The sequence below is a fragment of the Panthera onca genome, chromosome D4 (assembly GCF_046562875.1).
Source record: "Panthera onca isolate mPanOnc1 chromosome D4, mPanOnc1 haplotype 2, whole genome shotgun sequence".
NCBI classification, from domain to species: Eukaryota; Metazoa; Chordata; class Mammalia; order Carnivora; family Felidae; genus Panthera; species Panthera onca.
This window is the reverse complement of record NC_138351.1, coordinates 25,569,241-25,594,737: the sequence shown is the minus strand read 5'-3', so window position 1 is coordinate 25,594,737 and position 25,497 is coordinate 25,569,241. Positions and strand designations below refer to the sequence as shown.

At 35.2% G+C, this 25,497-nt stretch overlaps 1 protein-coding gene across 3 annotated transcripts in view; it reads left to right on the top strand.

Annotated features, from left to right (window-relative positions):
* Window positions 1-25,097, top strand: part of GKAP1 (G kinase anchoring protein 1) — an 83,749-nt gene extending 58,652 nt beyond the window's left edge. For 2 of the 3 annotated variants that reach the window (XM_081790884.1, XM_081790885.1), the window contains exons 8-13: window positions 1,435-1,584; window positions 12,636-12,737; window positions 17,530-17,593; window positions 21,897-21,967; window positions 22,511-22,588; window positions 24,771-25,097. In XM_081790884.1, coding sequence (XP_081647010.1) covers window positions 1,435-1,584; window positions 12,636-12,737; window positions 17,530-17,593; window positions 21,897-21,967; window positions 22,511-22,588; window positions 24,771-24,818 — 513 coding nt within the window. In that variant the 3' untranslated portion in view covers window positions 24,819-25,097. The remainder of the gene's footprint in view (window positions 1-1,434; window positions 1,585-12,635; window positions 12,738-17,529; window positions 17,594-21,896; window positions 21,968-22,510; window positions 22,589-24,770) is intronic. The other variant, XM_060609976.3, reaches the window with a different exon arrangement.
* Window positions 25,098-25,497: the final 400 nt, after the last annotated feature.

Below are 25,497 nucleotides of genomic sequence, written 5' to 3'. Positions count from 1 at the left end.
CGTGCCAAGACAATTCAGTGGAGGAAGGAATGATCTTCACAATAAATAATGCTGGATATCCACATGCAAAAGAATGAGTTTGGACCCTTTGTTCACATCATACACATAAAAAAATAACTCAAAATGGATTACAGACATAAATGTAAGAGCTAAAACAGTAAAGCTCTTGGAAGAGATTATAGGAGTAAATCTTCATAACTGAGTTAGGTCATGGTTTCTTGGATAAATTGGACATTGTCAAAATTCAGAACTTTTGTAACACAAAGGTCACTATCAAGAATGTGAAAAGACAACCCATCGAATGGGAGAAGATATTTCCAAATCATATATTGGATAAGAGGCTTGTATCCAGAATATGTAAAAAAACTTACTACTCAAAAATAAAAGGCAATCCATTTAAAAAGTAGGCAAAACATCTCAGTAGATGTGTTTCCAAAAAGATACACCAATGTCCAATAAGCACATGAAAGAGATGCTCAGCCCCATTAGCCATCAGGGAAATGCAACTCAAAGCCACAGTGAGATACCACTCACACTCACTATAATGGCAAGTGTTGGTGAGAATGTGGAGAAATTAGAACCCTCATGAGTTCTACTGATGGGATTATAAAATGGTATGGCTGCTTTGGAAAACTATCTGGCAATTCCTCAAGAAGTTAGACATAGAGTTACCACATGTCCCAGCTACTCATAAGTATAAACCCAAGAGAATTGAAAACATAGCCACACAAAAACTTGTTCTTAAATATTTATAGTAGCATTATTCATAACAGCCCAAAAGTGGAAACCACCTAAATGTCCATCAGCCAATGGATGGAGAAATAAAGTGTAGTGTATCCATCAGTAGGATATTATTTGGTAATCAGGAGTGAAGTATTGATACATGTCATAATATAGGTGAACTTTGAAAGCATTGTACTAAGTGAAAGAAGCCAGTCACAAAAGGGCACATGTTGAATGGTTTCATTTATATCAAATATCCAGAGTAGGCAGATCTATACAGACAAAAGGTAGATTAATGTCATGCAGCGGACAACTAAGGGTGAAGGTATTAGGAGGAAATGGGGAATGACTGCTAATAAGTTCAGGATTTGTTTTGGGGATGATGAAACTTATTGTAGTTATGGTTGCACACTTGTGAATATATTAAAAACCATTGAATTGTGCATATTAAATGGGTGAATTGTATGGTATATGGACAAATTTTTTTTTTTTTTAATCAAGCAGTACCCAACTCAAAAAACTATGAAGAGAAGGACATCTAAGAATGTGCCTCTACTATTTATCTTCTGGAGACAAAAAAGAATCAGATGGTTGTTTATCTCTTAGTTACCATTTTTCTTTCATTCTCTAGTCTTGTAGTGGCTGACTAGGTTTATTAAATACATCCATTTTTGTGTTGAATGATAGTAAATCCTAATTCATTTTTGACAGGAATTGAGTTCTCAGACTTTATCACATGATGGAGGATTCTTCAATAGACTGGAAGATGACGTTCATAAAATTCTTATTAGAGAAAAAAGAAGAGAACAGCTTACAGAATATAATGGAACAGATAATTGCGCAGCTCATGAACACAACCAGGCATGTAAAATAGAAAATTCTCTTAAAATCACAGTGAAATTAAGATGCAATTTTCCTTTAAAAAAAAAAAAACTTAAGCAGTGGAATCCAATTATGATATGATGCTACAATTTTAGGGTATTATCTTAGTCATTATCACACATAGATTCTTATGTTATCAAGTGTGAGGTCCTCCATTCATTGAATATTGCTGAATGTGTGCTATGTGCTAGGTACTGTTAGGCACCAGTACAGGGAGTGGGAATACCGAGATGGGTGAGACTGTCCTTCACTTAGATACTCAGAGCAGTGGGGATAGGAGTAGGCAGACCTATACAGTATCATTCAGCATGATGAAGGCTTTGAGAGAGAGAAGCACGATAAACACGAGGCTTTGAATAGAGAAGGTACTAGCTCCCTCCCTGGGGGAATTGTGAAAGGTGTCTGATGAATTGACATTTGGGATGGATGTTGAATGATGAATAAACTGTAAGAGAAATAGAGGGAGCCTGCGGGAAGTGCAAGAGCAGAGGCCCAGAGCTGCATAAGCCATAGACCGAATATTCAGAAAATAGAAGATTTTGCACTGAGATATGTACAGGGTATGTGAAGGTGGGGTAACAGGGCTGGGGAAATAGATTGGGTTTAGATTATGAAGGTCTTTTTTTGGAACTAAGAAGTTGGAACTTTAACGTGTAGACCAGGGGTTGCAAACTATTGCCCGCAAGCTAAGAATGCTATTCACATTTAAAAACACTCAAAAACCAAAAAAGAAAGTAAAGATCTTATCATGTAGAGACATATAAGTTGCCTTTATTTTTCTCACCACAACTGCTAGTCTTCTGTTTTACTGGTTCTTAAACTTGAATATGTTCTTTAACTTAAATTGACCTCTGATCCATCAGTAACTGTTCCTAGCCTGGAACTTGTTCCTAGCCAGTAATTTCAGTACTGTGCCCACAAACACCTTCCTCCTTGATTTTCTCTTCTTCCCTTTCAGATGCACAGCATTGCCTTTCACAATATTACCTACTTCCTCTATTTTGATTTAATTCCTGGGCTTCCAGGTGTTGCTGGACAACCTGTTTTTTTACAAACAGTGTAATGTTCTCCTCTGAAAATAAGTGCTATGTAACTTTTGCCATATCTTCATTTCTACTTAACAGGCCTTTGGTTCATCTCTCTCTCTCTTTAATTGAAGTATAATTAGTACACAATGTTATATTAGTTTCAGGTGTGCAATATAATGATATAACAAGTCTGTACATTTTGACTTTGAAAGATTCCTACAGTGGCTGTTCCAAATTCTAACTTTTTAAAAAAGTTTACTCACTTATTTTGAGAGAGAGCACGCAAGCAGGTGAAGGACAGAGAAAGAGAATCCAAGCAGGCTCCGAGCCATCAACACAAAGCCGGAAATGGGGCTCAGTCTCACGAACTGTGAAATCATGACCTGACCTGAAATCAAGAGTTGGGTGCTTAACCCGTTGAGGCACTCAAGCACCCTAGCTGTTCCAAATTCTAAAAGCCTGTTTCCTATCCTTTTACTCTTCTGTTGACATTATCTATTTGTTTCATTAAGATAGTCATTTAACAAATTAAACACCTACTGTGTTGTGTTATAGAGAGACGTAAAAGAAGTCCGACCTTTAAGAACTTTTTACTCTAATGTAGCAGTAAGATGGTTTATAAATAACACTAACATAATTCCACATGATATCTATTTTCTTTTTTTCTTAATTTTTAATGTTTATTTTTGAGAGAGAATGTGAGCGGGGGAGGGGCAGAGAGAGAGGGAGACAGAATCTGAAGCAGACTCCAGGCTATGAGCTGTCCGCACAGAGCCTGATGTGGGGCTCGAACTCACGGATGGTGAGAACATGACCTGAGCTGAAGTCAGGCGCTTAACTGACGGAGCCACCCAGGCAGGCACCCCTCTATTTTCAACTTAGTAGCAGGAAATCCTTGTCTGCCCAGAAGCACTTGTGAATTTCTTCCTTTCTAGTATTGAATTTTAATATATTCCTGTCTTTCCTTGACTGTCAAATCTTATGTATAGTCTGAGAAACTATGTTAACATTTATCATTGGCATATGTCTTTCTTTTTTCATTGACCATGATTTTCCCCTTTGTGGTCCGTATCTTATTTTTTTAAAGTCATTTCAGATCATTTTTGTATAGAAAAAATTATATTAAGTGTATTTCAACAAATAGGTGTCTCAGAACCCTTTGTAGAACAAATTTGGGCATATATAAGTTCACTTAAATGATTAAGTAACATTAATGGTCTAGTAAAACTAAAGTGACAGTGCAGTAGAGTAGATCGACAGTCTTTGAAATCAAACAGACCTAATAACACAAACTATAGCTTCTGTAGCTTACCAGCTGTGTTACATTGAGATGAAATTACCTGCCTTTCATGTACTGTTATTAGGAGTTATGATTAATTAGCAGTTATGACTTAAAATGTTTATCAGACCATGTTGTACACTGTACTCATTTAATATATAATTATTTTTGTACAAGGTAGAAAATGGTATGTCCAAAAAAGGATATATGCTGGTAAAGTGCCATACTAATTCGCAAGAATGGAGATCAGAGATGGCTTTCTTAGGAGAAAATGGCTTTTGTATTGGAATGTAAAAGGACAGTAGAATTTGATTATGCACAGGTGAGGGAGAAGAAACTAGAAGGCCATGAGTAAAAATATGGAGGCAATGAAGTTAAACCAGTTCAATTAAAACAGAAAGACCATTGAGTATGGTATAAGCTTGGTAAGGTGGGTTAGAAAGTATTGTGGAGGATTTAAAGGTCTGATTTCTGGTTTAGTCAATAGACAGTAAAGAATTTTTGAAAGTTTTGAGCAGAGAACAAAATATGTGATAATAATTTCACTACAGTGCTTAGGAAAAACTGAGTGAATTTGAAGACGAGTGTTAGGAATTAAGACAGTACTCAGTATTATTAAGGGTATAGAACAACAGTAACATACTGCTAGTGGTATAGTATAAATTGGTATAACCATTTTGGAAAACAATTTGGTATTAACTTTTTATTTATTTATGTTAAAGATGCAACAATATTTGTTTTAGCTTTATTGAGTTTTAATTGACATATAAAATTGTAAGATATTTAAGATGCACATCATGATGATTTGCTGTACCTAAACATTGTGGGAAGTTTCCTCCCATCTTGTTAATTAACACATTTATCACCTCACATTTCCTTTTTTTTCCTTAGACTATTTAAGTTCTAGCCTCTTAAAAGGTCAATTATGCAGTATAGTGTTATCAACCATAATCACCATTTTGTACATTAGATCCTCCAATTTTAATTCATTTTATAGCTAAAAGTTTGGGCTGTTTCACCAGTCTCTCTCTAATTCCACTAACGTTGAAGATGATGGGCAGACCACATTTTCTAGAAATTCCATCCTAGATTAAACCCTGGGGACATGTTCAAGATGAATGTTCAAAAGTCAGTTGTTTGTAATAACAAAATGGATAGGAGAAATCAGTGGGCTGCTGTTACACATAGCAACATGGATGAATATCAAAAGCACAATGTTTAATGAGTAAAGCAAGTCACCAAATAGTTTGATGCCATTTATATATATTTCAAAAAATAGTAAATTTAATATATTGTTTGGAGATACAGATATATGCAGTAAAAGAGGTAACAAAGGAAGAGAAAGACAATACAAAATTCATAATAGTGGATATTCTCAGGAGGGAAGGGAATGCCAAAGTAATGTTCAACTTCTTAATCTGCCTTCAGGTTATTTTCTTTTTACCTTATGTGTGTCATTATAGACTACTTCTGCATATGCAAAATTTTTCAAAATTAAAAAAATTAAGATTTTCTCATAGTATATCATTGAGTGTAATGGGGAAAAGAAAAAGATTAAGACCATTTAAAAAATACTTTTCTCAGGGCGCCTGGGTGGCTCAGTCAGTTAAGCAGCCGACTTCGGCTCAGGTCATGATCTCGCGGTCCGTGAGTTCGAGCCCCGCATCAGGCTCTGTGCTGACATCTCAGAGCCTGGAGCCTGTTTCAGATTCTGTGTCTCCCTCTCTCTGACCCTCCCCCGTTCATGCTCTGTCTGTCTCTGTCTCAAAAATAAACATTAAAAAAAAAAATTTTTTTTTTAAATAAAAAATACTTTTCTCTCTTTACCTCCTTCCTCTCTCCATTGTGCTCCTTTCTCAGAAAAAGAAAACTCTTCTTTTTGCCAAGGTGAAAATCCTCTTTTATTATACATTAATATGCCAGGAATTTTCAAAGGTAGAAAACAAGTCAATCCTAATAAACCTCTGTTTTTTAAAAATTTTTAATGTTTTATTTGAGAGAGAGACAGAGACTGAGTGTGAGCAGAGGAGGGGCAGAGAGAGAGAGGGAGACACAATCCGAAGCAGGCTTCAGGCTCTAAGCTGTCAGCATAGAGTCTGATGGCGGGGCTCAAGTCCACAAACCACGAGATCATGACCTGAGCCGAAGTCGGATGCTTAACCTACTGAGCCACCCAGACGCCCCATCTTTTTAATTTATTTTATTGTATTTTTTTTTAAGTAGGCTCCACACCTACATGGGGCTTGAACTCATGATCCTGAGATTAAGAGTCATGTGCTCTACTGACTGAGCCAGCCAGATGTCCCTAACCATTTTTTTTTTAAGTTGATTTATTTATTTTGAAAGAGAGCATGAGCAGGTGAGAGAAAGGGAGAGAGAGAATTCCATGCAGGCTCCACACTGTCAGCGCAGAAGCTGACATGGGGCTCGAACCCACAAACCTTGACATCATGACCTGAGCCAAAATCAAGGGTCAGGCACTTAACCAACTGAGGCATCCAGGCGTCCCCTCCTAATTCAACCATCCTTAACACAACATGTTTCATTTTTGAATACTGCTTTTCTAGGAAAATACCACATGCATGAGTATTTAAAAATAATTATAACAATAGGGAATATAGTTTTGTAGCCCCTTTTGTAAACCATGCATTATATTGTCAAATCAAGACAGTATAATTCACTTGGTCATTCATTGCCCTATTATTGAATATTTAGATGGTTGAGAATTGGTCACTTGATATTCATTGAACATCTTCTTATGTTTAGTTTTTTTGATGAATTATTTTCTTGCAATTTTTTTTTAAAGATTTTGTTATTTTAGGTAATGTCTACACCCAATGTGGAGCTCGAACTCATAACCCCCAAATCAAGAGCTACACACTTCACCAACTGAGCCAGCCAGGCACCCCTCCTTGAAATAAATTCTTAAAAGTAGTAATTATAATTGAATCAAAGGATATAAACATCTGTGTTGCTCTTGATGTGTATCAACATTGTCTTCTAGTAACAGGGTATGAGCTTACTAGATTGTCCATAACGTTACCAGCATTGGGTAGATCATCCACTCCTGGTCTTATGGACTTGAGGGCTCTGTTTTATTAATTGCCCTTGTGGTATTTCTTGCTCTTTTGTTCAGGTGATACCCATACTCACTATGTCCAAACTCATGCCCATCATTTACTCTCCAAACCAAACATTTGGCTTGACTTCCATCATTTCTGTTTTTGGTTCTGTCATTTTATCCAGATATCCAGACTCTAAACTTCTTTTATTACTTTTCTGTTTTTCAAGGTTTGGGAGTTTTTAATCATTGAAATATTTCTCAAATCTATCTTCTCTTCTATTTTCATGAACACTTTTCTAATTTAGGCCCTCATTATGTCTTACTGGTATTATTTCAGTAATTTTTGACAAGTCTTCCTGCCTCCTGCCTTCTAATGGTAGGTGTAATTCCTCTTACACACTGCCACCAGATGGCTTTTTAAAAAGTGTGACTTCTGCCATGCCACACAAGCCCTTAAATGTCAATGTCTGTTGAATCAAGTACAATGTCCTTGACCTGATATGTAAAGTCCTCAGTCTGTGCTTTTCAAACTGAGAGTTCCAACTCATTTAACAGGTCCAGAAATCAATTTAGTAGATTTATAGATAGATAGTAGAAAAATATAGTAGATAATAGAAAAAAAGTGTCAAGAGTATATAAACCATCTACCTACTCGTATTTTATGAAATTTGTTCCAATGCATATATGTACACATACACAACATATACCTACATACACTGACATGTATGTGCATTCTGGGTCATGATCTAAAACATTCTTTAATGTGGGTCACTGTCATATAAGCTGGAAAGCATTGTTCTGTGATATAGTTTCAACCTAATTAACTCCAACTATATTCTTTCCCAGATTTTCTCATAGCTAGAGCAGAGCATACCTGTCACAGAGTGCTCAATCCTCCCTAGCTTTGCTTAAGGTTCATGTCACATGCTATCTTCTCTGTGAAGCTTTCTCTCACTGCCCCACCCTACACGCGAAACGTAGAAAAGCTGGATGTGATCTTTCCTTCTTTTTCTTACTACACAGCATTTTGTTTTTCTTATGGCACATTTCACAGAGCACATTTTTATTATAACAGATTACAAATCCCTTGTGGACATGGACTTTATCTTCTACATCCTTGTATCTTCATTATAGTATAATATTTTCTACTTAGAAGATATTTTTTTAAGTTATTTCTTGAAATACAGGATTTTATAAAAATGAATGTACATTAAAACAGCATGATTTTCTCGGGGCGCCTGGGTGGCTCAGTCAGTTGAGGGTCGGGACTTCGGCTCAGCTCATGATCTCGTGGTCTGTGAGTTCGAGCCCCGCGTCGGGCTCTGTGCTGACAGCTCAAAGCCTGGAAGTCTACTTCGGATTTTGTGTTTCCCTCGCTCTCTGCCTCTCCCCCGCTCATGCTCTGACTCTCTCTCTGTCAAAAATAAATAAAACATTAAAAAAAAAACAGTATGATTTTCTGTAAAGTGGAGAAATGATAATAGCAAAAATTAGTACTTGAGAGGTTGCTATATTAAACATTATTTAAAATGATTATTTCATTTAATTTGCACAGTTAACTAGAAGTTGGTAGATGTTATCTCCAGTTTGTAGATTCAGTGGGAAAAAATGACCTTAATTTTATTCATCTGGAGAAAACTGATAATTTGTTGTGGTCCTGCTTTTCTAATGATATATACTTTTTTCCTCCAATAATGTGGAAACCGTTCTATGGACCACTTTTTAGCTAAATAAATATGGTGAGCATTTTGAGTTATTAAGTCATAATTCTTATACATTAAATAATTGAGTATTTTAAAACACTAAATTGCTTTCAGTTACCCACATTGAGAAAGAAAAATATTTTAAATGTACCAGTTTGAGATAACATTTCTTTGCTTACTGGCGAAATTGTGTACTTTCTCATGTTTATTGGTTATATGTCTGTCATATGGTTGTGACTGTTTTTTCCAGTTTCTCATTTACCTTTTGATTTTGTTATAGTATTTTTGTGGAAATTTTTCATCAAGTTAAATCTATCAGTCTTTTCCTTTCAGTTTTTTCCCTTTGGTATGTTCAGAAGTACTTTCCTACTCAAAGATGATAGATATTCATCTAGATTTTAATACTTCTGTGTTTCCATTTTTTCAAAACTAGAATAGTAATTCATATTATTCCATACTCAGTATAAAACAATTTTGATAAAAGGAAATTTTAGTTTTTTTAAATGTTTATTTATTTTGAGAGAGAGAGAAAAAGCAGGAGAAGGGCAGAGAAAAAGGGAGAAAGAATCCCAAGCAGGCTTCACACTGTCAGCACAGAGCCTGATGCGGGCCTCGAACTCACAGACTGTGAGATCATGACCTGAGCCAGCTGAGCCACCCAGATACCATAATAAAAAGAAATTTTTAAATGATAAAGTGAAATTTCTATAATCTCACAAGAATAAATCTCCTAAGAGTTATTACATTTTTAGTGTATATACTTCCAAATTTCTTCTTTGCATATGGTATCATAATATTAAGACCCTGTGAATGTTTTATAGTTCTATATCATTTTTAGTGACTTTGGAGTTTTCAGTTTTGTGAATTTACCACGTGTTTAGCCTGTATCCTGTTGTTGGGCATTTAAATTGATGTCCAGGGGTGCCTGGGTGGCTCGGTAGGTTAAGCATCCAGCTCTCGGTTTCAGCTTAGGTCAGGTTATGATCTTATGGTTTGTGGCTTTGAGTCTGCTGTCAGTACAGAGCCTGCTTGGGATTCTCTCTCTCCCTTTCTATTTGTCCCTTCCCTGCTCACTCTCTATCTCCCCCTCCGCCTCTCAAAGTAAATAAATGTTTAAAAATAATAGGGCTGCCTGGCTGGCTCAGTAGGTTAAGTGTCTGACTTCAGCTCAGGTCATAATCTTGCAGTGTGGGAGTTTGTCAGCATCAGGCTCTGTGCTGACAGCTTGGAGCCTGGAGCCTACTTCAGATTCTGTGTCTCCCTCTCTCTCTCTGCCCTCCTCTCCTCAAAAATAAACATATATATATATATATGTGTATATATATGTATATATATATATATATGTGTGTGTGTGTGTGTGTATATATATGTATATATATATATATATATATATAAATTGAAGTCCAGTTTTTTTGTTGTAATAAGTCTTCAGTGAACACTCTGATATTCTCCCCACCTCACTTACCTATTGAAGGTAAATTCCTAGAAGTGCAGTTCTTGGGCCTAATATATATATGTCTAATTTGGATCCACTCCCCTTATTCCTTAAACTAGAATCTTGAAGCCTATCATCCTCACCTGCCACATTCAACCCCCAATAAATACTGTAGATTCTGCTCCCAAATAGTTTTTCCTATGATATACTTCTCTCTATCTAAACTTCTAATCTCAGGCATAATCTTTTCTGACCTGGGTTTGCAGTTGTTATTAAAGGGTCTTTATACCTTTCCTACCCACTCTAATCCATTTTCCACAGCAGTCAAAGTGATCCCTGAAAAACATAAATGTAACATAAATATAAATCTGATAGTCCTGCTCAAAATCTTTCACTGCTTCACAAGGCTCTCCAAGATTAGGCTTCTGTCTTCTACTATCTTCCCCCTCACTAAACTCCAACCATACTGGCCTCTTTCCCCTTCAAATTCGGGCTCTCTCCTGCCTCAGAGCCTTTAAACATACTGCTCTTTCTACTTGGAAATCTCTTACCTCTACTTTTTGCTTAACCAGTTCCTTCCCATCTCTCAAAGTTCATCTCTTTTTTTTTTTTTTTTTCAAAGTTCATCTTAAGTGTCACTACCTCAGAGAACACTTCCCTGATCCACCAGGGAATAGTCCACATTATTCCCTTTATAGCACTGTGCTGCTTTTCTTCATGGCTTAAAACCTTGCATTGATGTTATATCTGCCTCCTCTGGGACAAGTCCCAGAGAGCAAGAGTCAGTACACACAGCACCTAGCAGTTAGGTGTAGAGTTTCTGTAGAGTAAGTTAATGTTGCCACATTAGTCATTAGATAAATAGAACCAATTTATACTCTTATGTGACTGTAAGATGATTTTTTGCATTTAAATTTGTTTTGGTATGTGGTGCAGGATGGCAGGGATTTATTTAACTTGATTTTTTCCCCAGTTAGCCATTTATCCTGTAACCTACATTTGTTCTGTAATTCAGCCTTTTCTCACTTCTTTAAAATACCATAAGTATGTTACAATAAATTCTTATATCTCGGGGTGCCTGGGTGGCTCAGTCAGTTGAGTGTCTGACTTCGGCTCAGGTCATGATCTCACAGTTCGTGGGTTCGAGCCCCGCATCAGATTCTGTGTCTCCCTCTCTCTCTGCCCCTCCCCTACTCATGGTCTGTCTCTCTCTATCAGAAATAAATAAACATTAAAAAAACATTCTTATATCTTAAGTCTCTTTCTGGAATTTCTTTTCTAGCACAGTGGCTCTGTCTACCTAGGTGCCCTGACCACACTACTTTAGTTATTTTTGCAATATAGTGTACAATTATTCGGTAGACAAATTCCTCTTCGTTGCATTAACGTTTTGTTTCTGTTCTGTATTCTCCTGGATGAAGTTTTGACTGGAATTTCAATTGAAATTTTATTGAACTACCTAAATAATATTTAGTCTTCTCATCTGCAAACATACTTTGTTCCATGTCCTCTTTGGTATTTTATAATTTTCTTTATAGATCCTAAACATTTCTGAATTTTAATTTTAGAGATATACTTTTTAAATGTTTATTTTGAGAGAGACCATGTGCGTACATCAGCAGGGGGAGGGGCAGAGAGAGAGGGAGAGAGAGAATCCCAAGCAGGTCCATGCTCAGTGCGAGCCCAATGTGGGGCCATGACCTGAGCTGAAATCAGGAGTTGGATGCTTAACCGACTGAGCCACCCAGGTGCCTCTAGGGATATTTTTTATAGCTACTGAAGAGGAATTGGTTTTTCTAGTTATATTTTCTGCCTAGTAATTGCTGATATACAGAAAAGCTGTTAATTTTGGGGTTCTATTATTATTTGTTACTTATTATATTTTATAATCAAGTATAAAATATAAATTATAAAATAAGTATAAATTATAATTGATTACTTCTCATACGTTTTGAATTCTTTTGAGTTTTAAAGATAAACTAATAGCAACTTGTCACAGAGCACTTTTTTTTTTAATGTTTTATTTATTTTTCAGAGAGAGAGACAGAACATGAACAGGGAAGGGGACAGAGACAGAGAAGGAGACACAGAATCTGAAACAGTCTCCAGGCTCTGAGCTGTCAGCAGAGAGCTTTACATGGGGCTAGAACTCAAGAACTGTGAGATCATGACCTGAGCTGAAGTCAGATGCTCGAAATGACTGAGCCACTTAGGCTCCCCGTCACAGAGCACTTTTAATATGTTTATCCCAGTATAGAAATATTTCAAAGTTTGATATTATTCTGTTATGCTTGTAGTTTGAGATTAATCATAAATATCTTATTTGCTTTTACTGTAATAATTACAATTATAATTGAGTAGAAGTGGAAATGTAGTCAACGGTTTAGGGTTGCTTTAGAAAATGAATTAAAATTGGGAAAAATCAGGCTTTTTCCTCTTAAACGTTCACAAATATTGTAAATATTGTAAACCAGAAATGGTAGAACTATCTTAGTTCTAAAATAGTGTTTTTCTCTCTTAGGAAGTAGTTCTGAAAGATGGAAGAATTGAAAGACTAAAGTTGGAACTTGAAAGGAAAGATGCTGAAATCCAGAAGCTGAAAAATGTGATCACTCAATGGGAGGTTTGTATTTATTTACTGTTGTAAACTAAAATAATTCTCTTACATGGTACTTTTCTGTTTTTCTTATATGTAAATATGTGTAATATTTGATCAATAGAAATAACATTTCTACTGTTCAGGTTTTTAAACTCTCATTAATGATATAAAATCTGAATAACAGTGTAATTTTCTTCTCATGTTACAATATATATAACATTAAATTTTCCATTTTAACCATTTTTAAGTATACAATTTATTGGCATTAATTATCTTCACAGTGCTATGTGAATAACCACTATCTACTTCCAGAACTTTTTCATCATCCCAAGCAAATTCTGTACCCATTAAATAACTGCTGTTCTTCTTTTGTTGCAGCCACTGGTTACCTGTAATTCCAATGAATTTGCTTTATTCTGGGTACTTCATATAAATGGAATTGTATAATTTTTGTCTTTGTGTGTCTGGCTTATTTCACTTAGCATAATGTTTTCAAGTTTCATCCATGTTTTTTGCATGTATCAGAATTTCATTCCTTTTATGGCTGAATTGTCCATTGTACGTGTATACTACATCTTGAACTTTACTCATCTGTTTGTGGACATTTGCATTGTTTCCACCATTTGACTGTTGTGAACAATGCTGCCATGAACATTAGTGTACAAGTATTTGAGTCCCTGCTTTTAGTTTTTGGGTATATACCTAAAAGTAGAATTGTTGGATCACATGGTAATTATATGTTTAACTTTTGGAGAAACTGCCATATTGTTTTCCATAGCACCTGCAACATTTTACATTCCCATCACCAAAATACATGAAGGTTCCAATTTCTCCACATCCTTGCCAACATTTGTTATTTATACAGTTTATTTTAACCACAAACCTGCATATTACTCTTTGATTTGCTTCCTTAGGCTTTTTTTTAAATCTCTTATTCATCTCAAGTGTCATTGTTTTTTGACTAATATTTATTCACTCAACAGTTATCTGTTGAGTGCCTATAATGTGCCAGGTGCTTTTCTGGGCCCCACATATGCAATGGTGAAAAAAATGATAACTCAAGTTCGAGCTCTGATGGTTCTTACATTTCCCTTTCTCCTCTACTTATGCCTTTAGGAATCATCCCTGCTAAAACCTTTTTGGACTGCATCCACCCATCTCCCTTAGCTTTCTCTTTGTGGTTTATATTTTCCTTTTCCTTTTCTCCTCTGTGCCAGGCACAGAGAAGAAATATAAATATGAGGTACCAAGAAGCTCATAGTCTAATGAGGAAGATACACATGTAAATAGTTGTAGTACACTGTAGAATTTATAGAGATTTGACAGAGTGCTCCCAAATCACAGAAATAATCCTGAATTAGTTGCTGCTATTGAAAATTGCTAAGCTTTTCACAGAAGAGATTGTGTTTCCAGGTAGAGACAGTACCTACAAAGGCATGGAAATGGTAAGAAATATATTGTTGCTGAAATTTAGAGAAATGGAAAGTTGTAAAAGGTTATATTGGAGATGTTATTTGGGGTCAGTATTTGAAGGCAATTGGATTTTATTTTATTTATTTGTTTAATTACAGGAAGGTAAAACCACAGAGCAATATCAGCCATGAACAAACATGCGGAAATTCTTAACAGGATCTTAGCAACTTGAGTCCAATAGATTTTTTTTTTATTCATCAAATGAATTTATAACTGAAAATTAAAATTTAAAGTTACTATTGAAAGCAGTAAAATTTTAGTTGACCATGGCTAAACAAAAAATATATATAAGCCAAGAAATTTAAGTACCTTTTTGTTCTTTGATGTAATTCTTTTAATGGAACATTTCCCTTCTGGTGACAGCTTTTAACATTTAGTTTATATTTATTCACATCAATCTGGGCCCTAGGTAAAAAGAAATTGTCAGGTACTATATACATCTATATCTTATAAATATATTTAGGCCAAGTTTTTAGATAAGAATTGAAATATATATTCATGTAGCACCAATCTAGTGGTTCTAATTGCAGTTCTTTTTTGTCCTGCTCATAATTTATGAAGCTTTGTTTTTTTTAATTTTATTTATTTAATTTTATATTTTTCATCATGGTGGGTGTACTCTTTAATCCCCATCACCTGTTTCCCCCATCCCCCACCCATCTCCCCTCTGGTAATTATCAATTTGTTCTCTGTAGTTAAGAGTTTGTTTCTTGGTTTGTCTCTCTTTTTTCCCCTTTGCTCATTTGTTTGTTTGTTTTTTTAATTTCACTTATGAGTGAGATTACATGGTGTTTGATTGACTGACTTATTTCACTTAGCATTAAACTTTCTAGCTCCATCCCTGTTTTTGCAAATGGCAAGACTGCATTCTTTTTTACAGCTGAATAATATTCCATTATAGATAGATTAGATAGATAAGATAGATAGATAGATGCACACACACACTCACCACATCTTCTTTATCTATTCATCTATCGATGGACACTTAGGCTGCTTCCATAGTTTGGTTATTGTAAATAATGCAGCAATAAACATAGGGGTGCATGTATCCCTTTGAAGTAGTGTTTTTGTATTTTTTGGGTAAATCCCCACAAGTGCAATTCCTGGATTATAGGGTAGTTCTGTTTTTAATTTTTTGAGGAACCTCCATCTGTTTTCCAAGCTGCACCAGCTTGCATTCCCACCAACAGTGCAAGAGGGCTCTTTTTTCTCCACATCCTTACCAACACTTGTTTCTTGTTGTTGTTAAGTTAGCCATTCTGACAGGTGTGAGGTGATCTGTCATTGTGGTTTTGCACTTTCCTGATGACTAGTGATGTTGAGCATCTTTTCACGTGTCTGTTAGCCATCTGTATGTCTTCTTTGGAGAAGTGTCTTCTGCCCATTTTTTAATTGGATTATTTGTTTTCGGGGATCTTGAGTTGTATCATTTCTTTATATGGACAGTAACCCTTTATCAGATACCTCATTTGCAGCTGTCTTCTATTCTAATGGCTGCCTGAAGGCATTTGGATTTTAGTAAAGGTCTTTAGAAAGGGAAGTGGCATGAGAATTGTTTTGTGGGAGAATAATGCACATGGCTGAAGCCTTGAGTGAAGGTAGTCTGGTAAAACAATGAACAGGTATTGAGTATGAGAGGAAGAGCACATTTTCAACTGGTTTGGGCAGTGGTAACTAATACCCCATTTTGTATATGCTTAGTTTGAAATAGCTGTAGATGTAGGCATAGATGTTCAGGATGCAGCTGAACACAGTTGACTCACAACGTATGTATCATTTAACTTAAGTGCTCTCTTTTTCATGAAATTAAAAATACTAATAAGGCACTATATGTTTCATTTGTGCTCTTACAAATTGCATGGCACTAGTGTGTTATACATTTTGTTTTTATCAATACATTTGCTATTCAGGGTTATATGTACAAAACTATATATGCTATTTTTATGGTCAATATAAAGATTTTTCACGGGTAATTTTGCTCATTTGCAATTTTTGCTTTATGAGCTGACTTTAGACTCTAAGGCTGGAATAAGAGGTGTTTCTGTGTACACTGATCTATATCTGGGACAAAAGGCTTGAGCTGAGATAGCCTTTAGCAAGATATTAACATTGATTAAAGCCTTGAGAGAATTTCTTACAGTTTCATATTCTTAGGGGATATATTTCTATATTCATAGTGAATATACTTATAGTTGACTTTGTATGGTTTTCCCCTTCATATTTCCATGTGTCCATCTGACTTACTGCCCTCATTCATTTCTAAGATTCTCAGAAGTTCTATTACTTTTATATTTACTGTGGTATTTACTTCTGTTCGATGTATTGACTGCAGTTATTACTGAGTATCATTACTGGTTATCAGCAATTTACTGAATAGAGTGTTTAGTAAAAGCCATTTTTATCTTTATTGAACTTGATTTAAAATACATTAAATGTGTTTTATAAGAAATATTTTTGAATCGGTAACTTCTGTACTTACCTATGTACATGTTAAGAGAAGAAGTGACAAGTTTCTTATACTGATCTGCTTTCTTTCGCTGATCTCTTGTTTTTCCATACTGTATTAAATATAGTGTTATGTCTAATGTACTAATATGTTAAGTATTTATAAATAATTAAGTCCATTTAAGATATGTTGAATAAGTGTAGTGGAGTGGGCAAATTCCCTGGAATAAAGATGTTAATGTGGGAACACAGTTCCTCTTGTTCATAAGTATAAAATTGTGCCATTATGTAGTATGAGAAGAAGCTAAGTCATTTAGAAAAATAGAAAAAGAATTGGAAGGTATTTCAGTAAATTATTAATTCATACCATCCAAATTTACTTTAACAATATATAGTTAGTGAAATAGTGAGAAGACATAGTACTGCACTGTACAATTGAGTAACCACTATGTGAGTGTACCTAGTCACCTTTTCAGTAGTTTAGTAGCCACATTTTGGACAGTGGCAGGTATAGAACAGATACAGAAAGTTCTAGTATAGTACTGGACAGTCTTGGTCTGGAGCTGTGAATCATTTTTCTTTGTTTTTACCTAATTATTTTGAATTGTGTAAGGATTTTATTTAAGGAAAAAAAGAGAAAGACTCCAGGAAAATTTAGTCCTAAATTTTGTCCAGTTTTATCTCTCTCTTCTTGATTTTTCAATATCCTATAATATTAATTTCTGTTATTGTACCAGGGATTTAATTTAGGAGTAGACAGTTATGAATACATTTTCTTCTTTCAAAAGTAATTTCTGTCTTTCAGCAAGCCTAGAATTCATAACTTCATAATTCATAGTAAATCATTAATTACATTATTTACTTTTAAAAAATTAAATCTTTTTTCTTTGACTATTAGGCAAAGTATAAAGAAGTAAAGGCAAGAAATGCACAGTTATTGAAAATGCTTCAGGAAGGTGAAAGTAAGTGATTTGTGTGTTTTTAGAATTAAAAGTTAACCTTAAAAAATATTTGAAGATAATTTTTCAAGATATATGATTTATTAACTCAACAAAATTAAAAATTTTATCAGAGTGATACAAATTGAATTGTTTCTGATAATTTTATTATTACAAGTCACTCTTACAGCGCCTTAGTATTATACAGGTTTATGACTATTTGGGTAAGAGAAAGCTTGAAATTTCCGTTCTTATAAAGTACTGGATTACATTCAGCAGGAAAATAAGAATAGACCTTGCTTAAGATTCTCTTTTTAATTATTAGAGGAGAATGCTTATTATTTTGGGTTTTCCTTCTCCCCTTCTCCCCAACTCCTTATACTTTTGTTGCCACTCTAAACTTTGGCAGTAGTTCACCAGCAGGAAGCCAAGGAAATCACTCAAAAATGATTAGAAATATTCAGATTAGTAAAGTAGATGCTATGTGAAGCCCCTCCCCACATCAGTTGCACTCCTGATTATGTATACCTAATGATACTTGCCTTGAAAGTTCTATGAAGATTTTCCACTCATAACAGAAAAGGAAGTGTGTGTTAAGTTTTTAAATTTTTTTTTAAGCTTTATTTTTGAGAGAGAGGGGGAGAGAGAGAGAGAGAGAGAGAGAGAGAGAGAGCATGCACACGAGTGGGGGAGGAGCAGAGAGAGGGAGACACAGAATCTGAAGCAGGCTCCAGGCTCTGAACTGTCAGCACAGAGCCAGACATGGGGCTCGGACTCACGAACCGTGAGATCATGACCTGAGCCAATTGAGCCACCTAGGCGCCCCTGTGTGTTAAGTTTTTAATATGAAGCTTATGCAAAAGAAATTATAAATAATAAAAGACATATAGAAAGATATGAATAAGAGAAAATCATCTGAACAGATAAAATTAAGGCCTATAAACAGTTTTCCCTGTTAATAAGTGTCAGTGATAAACCAAATAGATCTCTTATGAGTACTGTATAAAGTTCAAGAAATGGTGAAACTCACCTTGAAGAATAAGCAAGATAACAGAAATTGAAGATCCTGGGAGTATAATTGTCTAGTCAAAATTTAAACTATGTTAAAAAACAGTTATCAAAACAATATGAGTAAAAACCAGAAATTATGTTCAATTGAACAGAATATATAGTGTTGAAATAGATTCAAGCTTGCTGTTTTATAACTTTACTGTTTTTTATAATATAATTTATACAGCTTAACTATGATGAAATGGAAGTTAAAGAATAATGGGGAAAGGTATTATTTGGACAATTAGATACCAACATTCTGAGATCACTTTAGATCTGTGCATGTTACTGAGTTCTGTGCAGATCATTTAATAAAATTATGAAAATAAAGTAATTGTTTATAAGCTGTATTTCTTTTTTTTTTATTAAAAAGTTTTGTTAATGTTCATTCATTTGTGAGAGAGAGAGCATGAGCAGGGAAGGGACAGAGAGAGAGGGAGACACAGAATCCAAAGCAGGCTCCAGGCTCTGAGTTGTCAGGACAGAGCCTGACGCGGGGCTCAAACCTACAAACCATGAGATCGTGACCTGAGCTGAAGTCCAACACTCAACCAACTGAGCCATCCAGGCACCCCTCTGAGCTGTATTTCTAATTAAAGAAATTAAGGGTATCATTGGACATTGGATGCATGATTTTTAAATATGTAAAAAACAAAGTAATATTTATATTTAGAGAAACATTTATGAAAAGTAAGAAAGTTAAATGATAAAAGCTTTCTCTCATTTAAAATGGCTACCAGTAAATGACTTCAGTGTCCATGCTATACTATAAAAAAATCCAAATGAGATCACCTGGCTGGCTCCGTCAGAGAATGCAACTCTTGAACCCAAGGTCATGAGTTTGAACCCCACATTGGATGTAGAGATTATTATGTTTTTAATTTTTTTTAATTTATTTATTTTGAGAGAGGCAGAGAGCAGGGAGGGGCAGAGAGAGAGATCCCAAGCAGGCTCCACACTGTCAGCTCAGAGCCCATGTGGGGCTTGAACTCACAAACCGCATGATCATGACCTGAGCCCAAACCAAGAGTCAGAGGCTTAACTGACTGAGCCACCCAGGTGCCTGAGATTACTTTTTAAAAAATCCAAATAGAAGAATTTTATATAGAACCATTACATGAAAAATAGAGTACATTAGAGCATATATACTCTAGCATTTATAATGTAAATGTAGGGGCGCCTGGGTGGCTCAGTCAGTTGAGCTTCTGACTTCCACTCATATCGTGATCTCAGGGTTCATGAGTTCGAGCCCTGCCTCAGGCTCTGTGCTGACAGCTCAGAGCCTGGAGCCTGCTTCAGATTCTGTGTCTCCCTCTCTCTCTACTCCTCCCCCACTCATGCTCCGTCTCTCTCTGTCTCAGAAATAAACATTAAAAAAAAATTTGTAATGTGAATGTAAATACAGTCAGTTCTATTATAATGCAACATATGTTCCTAACAATCACCAATTTCTGCCTAAGTACACAATTAAAACCGCAAGGATTATGGGGGAATGGGATTAGGAGTGCACAACAGTCAAAAAACTTCATCAGAGACGTGTTAAAAAAAAAAGATAGGAATCTAATTAAAACAGTAACACAGTTTTATACATGTTAAAATGGTTAAACACAAATACTATAATAAGTCTGGCACTTTACCTGAAAGACCTGAAATTTGCTTGAGAAAATAGGTTTCAGAAGGTCTGCAGGTTGTGTTTACTGTGAAGCAGTGGAAGGATGGAAAGTTGGTATAGTTCTGAACACTCAGGGAATGGAGATAGCTGAGAGATATTTGAGGTGTGTGCATGGGTGCAGTTTTCTGTGTTCGTGAAATAATGCTCAAGCAACTGTAAAGTTCGCGTTATGTTCAAGTTGTTCCCCAATACAGTAATCTCAGTGAAACAAATTTGTGTTTTCAAAACAAGCATATTATTATAAAACTGACTATAATTGAAATATTACGTAATATTTAAAAATTATTCTCAGTGAGTGTGTGTAATTCTGGGGATTGGGGAGTAGAAAACATAATACATAAAAATTCCCAGGTTGAAGGGCACCTGGGCTGGCTCAGACAGAAGAGCGTGCAACTCTTAATCTCAGGGTCATGGGTTTGAGCCCCACGTTGGGTGTAGAGATTGCTTAAATTAAAAAAAAATTACCAAGTTGAATCTTGAGAGCCTATGATTTGGTTCTTGATGCAGTGTCTCACCTTCATTAAACTATAAAAAATACATTTTATTTTATTTTATTATTTTTTTTTTTTTTAAATTTTTTTTTTTCAACGTTTTTTATTTATTTTTGGGACAGAGAGAGACATAGCATGAACGGGGGAGGGGCAGAGAGAGAGGGAGACACAGAATCAGAAACAGGCTCCAGGCTCTGAGCCATCAGCCCAGAGCCCGACGCGGGGCCCGAACTCATGGACCGTGAGATCGTGACCTGGCTGAAGTCAGACGCTTAACCGACTGCGCCACCCAGGCGCCCCTAAAAAATACATTTTAATTGCAGTGTTATATTATATTGGTAGAGCTGTGGTGATATCAGTACTCATGTAGTTGATCTTTTCCTCCTTCACTAAATTTATTACAGTCTTACCTGTTTGGTTTCTCCTAGCTTGTTTTCAAAGTTCAGGAGTTAGTTTTTCATGCATTGGCCATTACCATGGGTTAAAGAAGTTGTTAGCCATGTGGGGATTTTTAAGGCTTAGGAAACCTTGGCACCAAAATGTAGAGCTCGTGCTTCCCCAAAGAGGGAAAACCTCTCGACAAAGGAATAGTTCTAAAAGTCCACAGGCTTATGTAATCAGTTATGATCATATGAGCTACATTTATTTGACAGTGCTGTATTGATATGAACAGTCAGATAAAAATCATTTTTGTGGGCCTTACAGTATTGCTCGCCCTGACAATTTGACAAAACAAAACAAACAAAAACATTCTACACTGTTTTTAAAATCTTGCTTTAAGACTAGTCAAAGTATTTGTTTTATCCCTTTGAGAAATTGTTTATGCCCTTGTTCTCTGTAGTATAGTTGGAAAAAATTAGTCTTTCAAGATACCTTTACAATTAATATTTTAACACCACAGAAAATGTAAAATTTCCAAGAAAAACTGCTATAGTAATAATAATGATGAGAATTTACCAGTGAAAAGTAAGAGCTATATAGAACTAAGGAATACATTGATTCAGTACAAGGACAAATCTTTGCCCAATTGCACTGCTGTCTTGGTTCACTAAAGTATTATTCAAGTGTTTGAGTGACTGAAAACATTACACTGCTGTTTTTCCTTTCTTGTCAGTGAAAGATAAAGCAGAAATACTGCTGCAAGTTGATGAATCACAAAGTATCAAGAATGAGCTAACTATACAGGTAAGAAAAACTATGGAGTATACAGGACTGGTTTCCTTAAGCTATTACACTTTAGTCCTAAATTATGAAACTTGATTAAACAAAAATACAGCCCATCAACACTGCAGTAAAGTGATATAAATTACACTTTTTTATTATTATGTAATAGCAGATGGATGAAGATTCTGTTTTCCATGCTGAGAAAGTTAGGTGTGTCCTGAAGAGTAAGGGAGGATAGGGTTGTATTTCAGTTGATGCCTACTCTAAATATAGAGATAAAAAGGGCAGGTAGAACTTACCCAGTCATGAACCGTGACTTTCTTCCTTTCCCATCCTTACTTTGTCATTTTCTCTTGGAATATTGAGCTTCTCCTGTCTACTTTTAGTAGACAACTGAGTAAAATGCCTAATTGAAATTGTGTGTGTGCTCAGTGGTGGGAAGGTGGTTCTCCTGTGATCCCTAGTCATCTAGTAGTCAAATTCATCCCCAGTAGTAAGTGTTAAGAATTAAGAGTATTTGCCTGAAGACACGAAGTCTTTTTTAAATTGAATGTTTGGTTTTAGGTGACTTCACTTCATGCTGCATTAGAACAAGAAAGATCGAAAGTGAAAGTATTACAAGCAGAACTAGCCAAATACCAGGTATGCGTTTCTAATTTCGAAAGTGTTCTCATCACAAATAATACACTTAGGATAGATACTGTGTGAGAATAAGGTACTATTTTATTCAGTCTAAAATCTATTCGCCAAACATATTAATAATGTTATTATTGGGCATATCATTTACACTTTAGAAAATGTTAGGGTCATTCTAGATATTGGTATTTACAGTACTAACTAAATTCAGAAAAATCCTTGGTATGTGATGTGGCATATGTGCCAGTGAATCATATCGAGGGAAGGTACATAATGACATTTGTCCTATTATATAAATTTGATCACATTGGTACAGCAGTTTCTCCTAGATATCTTTATTGTAAAGATATCTTTTCCCTTTATAGTTAATAAATATGTGAAGTGATACTTTGAGATTGTGTGAATATCCTTTTCTTTTTACTAAATGGTTTTAGCATCCATTGATGGTGATTTTTCTAATTCTGTTATTTCTTCTGCATTTACACCTGGCATTCAGCATTTTTTTCTGGACAAAGCAGTAAAAAAATCAGTTATTTGTTTCAGTATATGTGTATATGAAGTATATATGTATAAAAAGCATTTTATGTATGTGTGTCTAAGTCATGATATAAAATATGTTAATTAATGTGGGGAGTCATAAGTCAAAAAGGTTTGAAAGCCACCACTGTTGGCCTGGAGAACATAGAAGTTGTAACAGCCCCAGGTTTGACATCTCATCATTCCCGGAAGAATTCCCTTTGCCTGGGAGACTTTGAAAAAGTCATATCATTGATCCATTGATCATTTTGTGTGTGGGTTTTTTTTTTAATCTTGTGGAAAAGCAAGGTAAGAGTTTTAAGCTACGTGACATTGGTACCTATGCATAGTGGGTATCTACTTTGAGGAAAGCTCTTAGTAAGTGTATTTGTATTTTCCTGCTACAGGAAATAAATTTTATTTTTGATACATGGCATTACACATCTCAGGTCCCACATAACCTCTTCATACGTTTTTTTTTTCCTCTGGACAAATCTGTGCATAACTTTTATTTGGTCAGGAATGAATCATGACATTCTCATACTTGATTTTTTTATTTAAAAGATTGATGAAGAAATGTTTTTGACCACTAGGAGGGAAGTTATAGGCAGAACAAGGATGAAAGCAACAGAGAATAGCTGCCAACACTAGTAAATGGGTCTGGATTCCATGGGCCTCTGACCACTTTAACCACAGCCAAGTACTGGTTCCTAAACCTGGCTGACCATCAGAATCACTTGGGAACTTTTTGAATTACAGATTGTTGAGCCCATTTCTAGTAATAATAAATAAACAGATCTGGGACAAAGTCTAGACTTCAGAGTTTTTAAAATATCACCACTTAGGTGATTCTGTTGATCAACTAAATTTAGGCATCATTGCCATAATTTATAAAAATGGAGAAGAAAACTGTAAAATTATTGTAAGGAACCATTATTTTGTGGTTAAAATGAGGGGTAGAATAGTTCAGGATGATTTTAATTTTCCTCTTTGCACCTTTGTACTTTCTGTATTTTTACAATGAGTATTTGCTTTTTAAATCAGAGTCAGGCAGAAAATGATACGTTAAAAATAATGAATGTAAAATACTTCTTATATTTTGGGCTCCTACCTCTTTGCTTGGCTCAAATCAAACACCATAGATGGAGTTTCATTTGGAGCAAATTAAATACAGATTCATGTATATCACTGAGCAATATGAAAAGTAGAGTCTGCTTTTCAACCTGCTGATGAACAAAATCAGATTTCTGATGCTAATATGAACAAGACTAACTTGAATTAAAAATTGAATTATCCAAGAAGGTAATAACTGAATTAGCAGATTTGCAGATTATATGGAGCAAATTACTTATTTTAGAAGTGATCAAAAATTGCACTTTTAAAAAAACCTGGGACAGTCCAAATGAGGTCTAAAAAATATTGGTAGTCTTACTAAGTCTAAACTAGTTCAAGTAGAAGTAACTACTTCATACAACCCGCTTTAACCATTTGGAAAAAAATAACCTTATAAAAATAATTTAGTGGTCTGCACATTCAGATTTGCAGCAAACTAAAAAAAAAAAAAAATGTTTCCTTCTCATACTCAAAAATGCCTTTGGTCTCATTTATTCTTAAAATGAAAATGCCCCCAAAATGATACTTCCTAAATAATTTGCCCTATTTTTCTTTACAGGGTGGCAGAAAAGGGAAAAGAAACTCTGAATCCGACCAGTGTAGGTGATTGCATTAGCCTTTGAGGTCAACACAAAAATTAACACTTTCAGGGTTTTGCAAAAATGTATATATTTAATGCTGTGCAACTGCTAAACTATGCAGTTTTTGTTGAAGAAACTTAAAGTGATTAGCTCACTAACAGTCTATAATTTTATGTCCTTTTGGCTTAAAGTGAAAAGAAGAAAAATAGAATTCCAGCAGAATTCACTGATTATTGTTTACTATCCATACTTCTTATCACTTTAGTTTTTCATCAGTCAATAAAATTAATTTACTCTTCCACTAATATGTTTGAGTTTTTAAATTTCAGAAACGGTGTGTAAGTAGTATTAATTGGATTGTTGAAGTTCAGTGACCATTTACTCAGCACTTTGTGCATGCTAAACTCTACAGGACATACAAAATGAGTGAAAAGTGGTGGATACCCTCCAGTGGACATCGAAGCTGGGGACGACAAAAATACGTATGCATTAGAGTGACTAGAGCGTTGATAGCACATTGTTTGGAAATTGAGAACACTTGCATGAGCTAGTTTCTGCAAGGTGGATCTCTTTTCTGTAAATTTGCCGGGAGGCATTCCAGGCAGAGGGAGCAAAATCTGTGCTGAAATATTTGTTTAAAGAACAGTATGTCTTGAGGACAGAAACATGACACACTGAGAATAGAGTGTTGAAGTTGGGGAGGAG